Source organism: Melampsora larici-populina (assembly GCF_000204055.1).
Source record: "Melampsora larici-populina 98AG31 unplaced genomic scaffold MELLAscaffold_11, whole genome shotgun sequence".
NCBI lineage: Eukaryota > Fungi > Basidiomycota > Pucciniomycetes > Pucciniales > Melampsoraceae > Melampsora > Melampsora laricis-populina.
In genome coordinates, this window is record NW_006768775.1 from 1,324,252 (window position 1) to 1,332,485 (window position 8,234).

Here is an 8,234-nt window from a genome sequence, read left to right on the forward strand (position 1 = left end):
TGTATTTCGCTTCAAGTTCTACTAATGCCAAGATACAACGGTTTGTATAGTTGTCCACACTCCCCTCTAAACCATGAATCAGAAACCTCTACTTAAACAAATCAAGATGAAGGAAATATAATCACCAGCCATTGAGAAAAGTTTGGCAATTATCGGACCTTGACCACCATTTCCAGAAAGGCCAAAGTTAGCCAGCGCAACCAAGAGCTGCCATTGAACTAGAGCTTGAGGGTAGTTTGAGTTGTTGTGGAAAACCGGGTTTCCAGAGATCTCGTGTGCAAGAGCCACAAAACTTTCCTTGGACATTCGGGCCTATGGGAGTAGAACAAACATACAAACATACATTTTTCAGTAATTCAGGACCTGAACCAAGGAAGTGAATGCGACTTACAACAATACCCCATGTCCGATCACCTTCGTTGAACCATTCATCGAAACACTCTTGCTTTTTACTTCGGCGTGAAAGACGTCCAATTCGAGGTACCAAATATCGATTGGTGTGAACACGATGTATACCGTAAGCCAGAATGGCTACCATCGATTCGTCTTCCAAACGTTGACGCTTGCGAGAGGTACGTAAAGTATCGGAAGCCGCCATACTTGATAGGAAAAGTTGAGATGCAAGTATGAGGAGGTCATCGGTGGAGTCAAGCTGATCTAAGATAATAACAGCTGCCATGATTGCCGCGAAGTCGCTAGGAGTTGTGCGTGAGTCGTTGTTATGGTTGGCCAGTGAGGCGACCTGAAGGGCCAAAAAGACCTTCATGTAGGCCAGCGCGTCGCTACGGCGGGTTGACTGTGGCATTTGAAGAGAGGAAAAGGGCGTGAGATGTGGAGTTGGGTCGAGGAAGTGGGTATTTGGGTCTGAAACCTGAACCCTTGACCCAGTAGACCCGGTTACCCTCGGTTACCGCCAAAGAATTAACTGGGGCAACCGGGTTTTTTTTAACTGGGGCAGGTTTGAGAGCCACTAATGTGGTCACTTGTGAAACAAAATTACATGAGAATGAGTTGTAAATAGTACTCGCCCTCGGATCACCGAGACCGGGGCAAGGATTGATCTGCGATACATACCACACACGTGGCGTTTTGGTCATTCAATTTGTTTTCCACCTCCTCAACAACGCTCAAAACCTCAACTCTCCAACTCCACACAACACTTTCCAACTTCACCACTATGGATTTACCTTCAGACCCCATTCCAAAAGGTTTTGATGCTGCAAATGCTCCTAATTTACCTGAAGTCAGTGTCCTTTGATTTCCTGTAACGCTTACCAAATCTTCTGTTTACCCTTGGAGGCACAGACCTACGTCATCTTCAGAGAGCTAACCTCGTTTCTATCACCATCATCTTTGATTCCTTCGATGTCTTAATTCGGATTTAACATCATCAACTTGATGGTCATAGATTGAAAAACAGTAAGTTTGATCATCTCAATACCTAACCCAATTTCCAACGGACTCTAGCAAATCAATCAAAAAATAATAACTTATTAATGTTTTATTTTATTTTTGGGATTTCTCTAAAGATTCGCAGTGAAATGTATTGAACAAGCTGAAACCTACTGGAACCTTTTAGGTGCAATTGAACCGAAATCCATGAAATTAACAAAGTAAGCTTTATCCCAAGTTATGTAATACACATTTATTCACTCATCTTTGGTCTTTCAATTGATTACATAGGTATGATGATACACTCATGGAAGAATTCAAAGAACATTTTCCAGATCTATATGAAAACAAAGATAATCGACTCCAGAAATTAGACGAAAATGAAATCAAAAGTCCAGCAAGTAAAGAAATTTGGAGAAAATATATCGCTAAATTTGAAAAATTAGGTGGGTTTTCAATTCACTCTCTTTAACCCAAAAAAAATCTTAGCTATAGATCAAACCACTAACCTTTAGATTTTTTTTGAAGTGGTCGATTATAATTTCGGAACTCTTATTAGGAGTAATTCAACTGAAGATTATACAGAAAGTAATACGATCTTTATTACTCGAATTCAATTCTATGCGATTGAGATTTGTCGTAATCGATTAGGTTTGAATGACAATGCTCATTTACTTGCTAAAAAAGAATGGGAAGAGAAAAAAGCCAAGAAAGCTTCAAAATGAAACATGATCGATTTACCACACAAAACTTAATTTGATCAAGTCTAGCCAATTAGACATCTTTTTTTGTGTGGGTTTTGATATTTTTCCTGGTCATTTTAGAAAAACCTTGACCAAATTTGTCAAAGAAGCATCAATTCTCATTTTTGACAAGAACATCTTATTGAAGAAGAGCTATATTATTAATATGTTTTTTGAGATGAACTTTGGATTGGGTATCATTCCTTCATCCATTTTTTCTCATTAGTTTTCTTTTTTTGTAAAGATTTTACTCCGATTCTCTTCGCTTTTCTAAAGGCAGTTTTTTTGCAATCCAAGCCCTTGTTATACAGGGAACACTGATATTCACAGAGAGAGGAAATCTAGAGGGGTCCAAGTCTGAAAGACGCTCAGTGAAACAACAGCAAGTAAGATGTTCAAGAAAAGCAATAATCAACCATGAGGTCTTTTGAATAAAAGACAATATGTATACGTGTCATTGCCACAATGCCAACCACTCATTGGTCACTGGTCAGTGGGTGCGGGGGTGCGCGCTGCATGTACGGACAAATGCATCCTTGGTGCGCGTCAAACAGCGCACATCACTCAAGTTAATTAGCGAGTGCAACAGCTTAAGTACCTAGCTAAGGGTCAAAACCACACATACACTGAATCTTATGACCAAACCATTTTGATTGGCTTTCAACTTTCAAGTGCAAGGAAGGAAATCAAGAAAACTCAACCATCACATTTTACCATCAGAACCTTCGAAACCTGGCCAGAATTAAATCAAACCAAGCCGATCGATACCAGAAATCAATCTGACAATATGGTTCAACAAGATACTACCACTGAAAAAGGAACACCATCAGCTACTTATGTTGGTATCTTTTTCATCCTGCTCAAGAATCACCAAAATGCATTATAATTAATACCACGATCGTTGCTTTGTACATTTTTTTTGACGTAGACCTGGTCTAACCCATCTCAAAGGCCAAAACAAATTGAAGATTTGATTTTAGGTGTAGAACGATATGATCCAACTCAAGTTCAAGTTTTAGAAGATTATTTAGCAAGTCAATTTAATGAGGTATTTTATGACCCATTAGCCAATTTGGCAACTCTGAAATTGTAAGTGATTCGAAAAAGACAACACTTGATTTCCTTGAAAAATATCCTTCGCGTCAGATTTTTAGGCTTACTCAAGACTTGAATTTTTATAGATATCAATTTAATCCTGATTTAGTACCACTTGCGGCTGAAAACCCAAGTAACCCAATCGAAGCTATTCATGATTCTGTTACGGTTAAGATCTTGTTATTGAGTATCGCTCATCGACCATTTGATAGTGATTTCTCATTAGGTTTGAGTATGTGTGGAGATCGAATGGTAAGAATAATGGGTTTCAATCAAGGTTCTTGTTTAGAATTCAACTGATACCATTCTTTGAATTCCACAGTCTACGTTAGTCACCCCACAAGGAACCTTAACATTGATTAATTTATTATCGAAACTATCATCTACATTACAATCAAGAAAATTCAATTTATTTTGGAGTTTATTATCTAGTTCCGAATTTGAATCACTTTGGCCATTGATTTCAATCATCAAAGACTTTGATGGATTGATTAGAAGATCGATTAGTCAAAGTGTTTCGAGTTGTTTTAGATCGATTTCTTTGATCAGATTAAAATCTTATCTTGGTTTAAATGATGATCAAGAAGTTAAAGATTGGATTAAAGAGATCGGTTGGAGTTTGATTGAAGTAGATGGGAATCTTAAAGCTAAGATTCCTGATAATTCGGATAATCGTCCGGTCACTACTGTCACAAGGGAAAATACCACTTTAGAAGGTCAGTTGGTTGATTCTGATATGATGGATCTTGGAAATTTGAGAGCTGATTTTCGATTTATTCTTTGGTTCTTTCTTTTTTTGTAACTTATTCTTGGTTCATAGACCTTCAACAAATCTTGGCTAGATCGGTTGTAGCATAAATTGATTCTCCTAAACAATCTTTTAACACAAAAAAAGGCTTGACCATTCTATTGGAAATAGAACCTTACATTCGAACTTTTCCTTTTACAATCTCAACAAAGCTTTTCCCCAATCATTGCCAAATCGTTCAAGATTGCTTAGGAGTCAGCAGATTTTCTGTTAGTGATGTGATTATAGCAATCTTCATACATCATACATTGGTCATCTTTGTGACTCAATGCTTTGGCTCTTCGGCAATTTTTGAAGCCTATGTTTGTTACGTCTTTTGACTTTGTGAGAGTTCCACTGACAGGTGTCAAAACGCTGACCTTTCACTTCAAATCACTATGAACCAACAACTTCACTTCTGAGCTGACATGGTGATCCCCACACAAGGATGCACTCTATATAGTTCCTTTTGGTAAAACAGCCATCAGCGTCTAAGCATGTCATCCCTTTCCTTTGTTTATTGTTCGAATCGTGCGTTTGTAGTGAGCCCTGTTCACGCGGTCACAATTCAGGCCTCCAACTTCATCCCACCCCTACAGTGCACCCCAAAGCAAGGCTTTACCCTGATACATAACGCATCAGCTTTCCTCGGACCTTGACTACAATTTGGAAAGTCTTCTTCAGACATGTGAGAAGGACATACCTTGAGCTGAACATAGCAAGTCAACAAGGGAGAAGAGCCTACTAGGATAGCTCAGCCTAATTTGGCGTTGGGAAGTTATTTTGCTATGGATATTTGAACGGTTCTGTCTGTGTAAAAAGAGGGACCAAGATTACAGGCTGACACATGGTATTCTCACAGTACAAGAAAATCGCCATGCACTGTGCAGTTTGAATTTGCGGGGTGACCTAAACCTCTGGGGTAGGTTGGGGTTTGACCCGATGCGAGATGAAATCAACTGACAAGGACGACGTCATCAGTTTCTACTTAAACACCAACTGACTCTAAAGATCAGTCAAAGCAATAAAACTGATAACCATCATCATCATTCATCCATCACCCATCTTCATCATAGATAGAACTCTAGACTTACATCTCCTTAAAGGTTCTCACTTTTCTTATTCTACCTACCTTTAAGTCTAAGCTAGCCTATCTCGATTGTTTTACTTTACTTTGGTTTTCTTAAAAACTCAACCTTCTTACCGATCTTTGGTAAGTTAGAGTTCCCTTCCCCATTCAGTTTGCTATGCTTTATCACTTTCAAAACCAAGTCGTCTGTCTTTTCGGTATTGTTTTGATCGCACAGAGTGGAAAAGGCAACAAGATGCTCTCAAATTGAAACTGATCACTGTTTGCTTTATCATACAGTCAACATAAAACAAAATCCACTGATCACCAACATTCGAAGATGAACTCTATGTCAAGTATGTCATCCACACTACCAGCCGCTGGTACTGCTGCCGCAGACACTGCCGGTAATGGAGGTGTTGCAGTTAAACATCGTCCTGGTGGAATCTTTTCACGATTCGAACTCACTGGAAAGGTGGCTGTAGTCACAGGAGGTGCTCGTGGTCTTGGGTGAGTGATTCTCTTTGGCTTTCTAGATTGAATGTCATCTCGATCAAAGGTTTTGATTGATTTGTATGGAATTTATAGATTTGAGATGGCACGTGCACTTTGTGAAGCTGGTTTAGCTGGAATTGCGATTTTGGATATTTTACAGGAATTTGGGGAAAGTGCAATTAAAGAACTACATGCTGATTTTGGACTGTAAGTTTAGGTAATTTTTGGACTTGTAAGCATACAACTTGAATCTAATGAGAATTTATAATCTATATAGTACAGCTTCATTTTATCGAGTAGATGTTAGGGATCATGAAGCAGTAGAAGAAGTGATCAATGGTGTGGTTCGAGACTTTGGATCTGTAGATGTGTTGATCTGTTCGGCTGGTGTGGCCGATAATATTGCGGCTGAAGACTATCCTGCAGACCGTTTCAAAAGGGTTTAGTTATGTTTGACTTGATGTAGATATCTTCCATCAAGCTTGCTGATTACTTTATATCGTATGGTCTCGGCGTCATGGCTTGATTTCACCCTGTTTCACCCTGTTTCACCACTTTTTCGACGATGTTGACCGATCTGACAGGTGATGGATATCAATCTAAACGGTCAGTTTTCTACAGTCACAAAGTTTTTAAAATTGTGTAGCTTTGCTGGGTATAGGCATTAAATCGATGCATCCTTTTGGTGTGTAGGTGTTTTCTTCTGCGCCCAAAGCTGTGCTAAGCACATGATCTCCTCAGGCCGAGGTGGTTCCATGATCTTTATTGGTTCCATGAGTGGCAGGTTAGTAGTTCCTCACCGTAACTCTATTGTATGTACGAATCTGACCAAATCTGCCATGATCAGTATTGTGAACTACCCGCAACCCCAATGTGCATGTAAGTCTCAAAGACGATATTTTGGTTCACCGTTAGAACAGGATGACTTTTATGTGTTTTCTGACATTCTCTTTTCTTGCGGTCTCAGACAATGCCAGTAAAGCGGCTGTGATTCATTTGATGAAATCATTAGCAGCGTTAGTAGTTTTTCTATCTTTTCTATCGAAGATATGAATTTCACGTAGTTGACGAGGTTTGAAGATATGTTTGAATCTAAACAGTGAATGGGCACCACACAAAATTCGATGCAACACCATCTCACCTGGTTATATGAACACACTTTTGAATGAAAAATTCGAGTGAGAGCTTTTACACTGGTTCTTTGGCCTTGAATTGAGTGTTTCTTATTAACAAGAATGAATCGGATGTTTTGTTTAGTCCTTTGTTGAAGAAAGTTTGGTTTGAGCGAACGTGAGTAGTTTTGAGTCTTGCTAAGACTTGGTGTCATGAGGAGACTGATTATTTTTGTGTGGGATTATAGTCCTGTGGGACGAATGGGACATGTCTCGGACTTGAACGGGGCTGCTCTTTATCTTGCCAGTGATGCATCTGCATTTACCACTGGATCAGACCTCTTGGTGGACGGGTTAGTTTCATTTCCTTTACATTACCCCCTAGAAAGTGCATAATTGGTTGATGTCATTGATTCTGTTTCTCTATTTAGTGGTTACTGTACCTGGTAGATGATGATATGAGCTCTGAGATGAAATGAGCCGATCTAAAGAAAACCCTATCAATCTGGATGATTCAAACCTCGCCATAGATTAAAGCTTCAGATGAGAAAGGCTCAGTTGTGATAGTGAAGAAATAAATATAGGTGATACTCAAGATAAATCAATTGATGCTTCTTTCTTTTTCTTTTCAATTTGCTATGTTTCCTTTTTTGTATTGAACCCATGTGATGTTGCAGCAAAATCAAAGGTTTTTTTTGATTCACATTCGCTTTCATGTATGCAAAAAAAAGACTTTTTGAAGCATATTCAACTAGATCAAGAAGAATCAAGATTATGCACAGAGGTTCTTCTGCTTGAGAAAAGCTTCTATAAAACTGCTGGGAATCATTGGTCATCATATATGTTATATAAGCACACAGATTTTGTGGATCTGGGTTGTGATGGATGTGTGGTTGTACAATCTTAGTTCAAAGAATGGTGATGTGCCTGTGCAGTATGATTCATTCTTCTTACAGCCACTTGCATAATTGATGAGTTTTCAAACAAAAAGTGCTTGAGTGTTGGTGAAAAATTGGAAAACTAACTCAAGTGTTTTGTTTGTTTGAACACTTGTCAACTAATATCATGCAGGTGGCTGTAGATGGGTTGACCAAGATGACTTTTGACCCTTTGCCATACCCAACACTATCAGTGGGGTTCAAGCTGGCCCAAATGTACCTCAAAGATGTACTTTGGCCTCACAGCCCTTCAAAAATTTCTTCTAGATTAACCTTGCTAATACTATGTAGGTATCAGCCAAGAAATGCTCAAGCAGAATTTTGATGTAGGGAAACAGTTTCCATTATCTAGGAGTCTCACATTTCTTATGTGTGATTTTTCCTTTCTAATAAAATCTTTGTTTTATTTCTAAAACTCTCAAAGTTGTTATGTATTCATTTCTGTCTCATATATTGTATTTTCTCTTGCTACCTTAGAACAAAGTACCGTAAGCTTTAAGACTTAATTACTTAAGTCTTATCGCGTGTGTGGGGGGGGCCGACAGGCCGCTGGTGCTTTGCCGGGGTAGGCTCTCTCCGAGGCAGGGTGCAGGGGTGGGTGGG

The 8,234-nt window shown here is 39.0% G+C and overlaps 3 protein-coding genes across 3 annotated transcripts; all 3 read left to right on the forward strand.

The window, feature by feature from the left end:
* Nucleotides 1-1,177: 1,177 nt before the first annotated feature.
* MELLADRAFT_84721 (uncharacterized protein) lies at nucleotides 1,178-2,117 on the forward strand (the record flags this gene model as incomplete). Its single annotated transcript, XM_007408053.1, has 5 exons — nucleotides 1,178-1,243; nucleotides 1,409-1,419; nucleotides 1,530-1,613; nucleotides 1,684-1,838; nucleotides 1,921-2,117. 5 exons carry the CDS (start codon nucleotides 1,178-1,180, stop codon nucleotides 2,115-2,117), a joined length of 513 nt encoding a protein of 170 aa, XP_007408115.1.
* Nucleotides 2,118-2,815: 698 nt separating this feature from the next.
* MELLADRAFT_77342 (uncharacterized protein) lies at nucleotides 2,816-4,357 on the forward strand (the record flags this gene model as incomplete). Its single annotated transcript, XM_007408054.1, has 5 exons — nucleotides 2,816-2,973; nucleotides 3,064-3,224; nucleotides 3,317-3,482; nucleotides 3,553-3,946; nucleotides 4,051-4,357. The coding sequence occupies 5 exons, from the start codon at nucleotides 2,923-2,925 to the stop codon at nucleotides 4,086-4,088; spliced, it is 810 nt and encodes a 269-aa protein (XP_007408116.1).
* Nucleotides 4,358-5,015: 658 nt separating this feature from the next.
* On the forward strand, nucleotides 5,016-7,451 carry MELLADRAFT_77343 (uncharacterized protein; the record flags this gene model as incomplete). The annotated part of the gene is made up of 12 exons (XM_007408055.1): nucleotides 5,016-5,230; nucleotides 5,387-5,596; nucleotides 5,675-5,788; nucleotides 5,859-6,021; nucleotides 6,166-6,187; nucleotides 6,275-6,365; nucleotides 6,429-6,460; nucleotides 6,549-6,597; nucleotides 6,682-6,759; nucleotides 6,839-6,871; nucleotides 6,942-7,046; nucleotides 7,125-7,451. 11 exons carry the CDS (start codon nucleotides 5,427-5,429, stop codon nucleotides 7,141-7,143), a joined length of 876 nt encoding a protein of 291 aa, XP_007408117.1.
* Nucleotides 7,452-8,234: the final 783 nt, after the last annotated feature.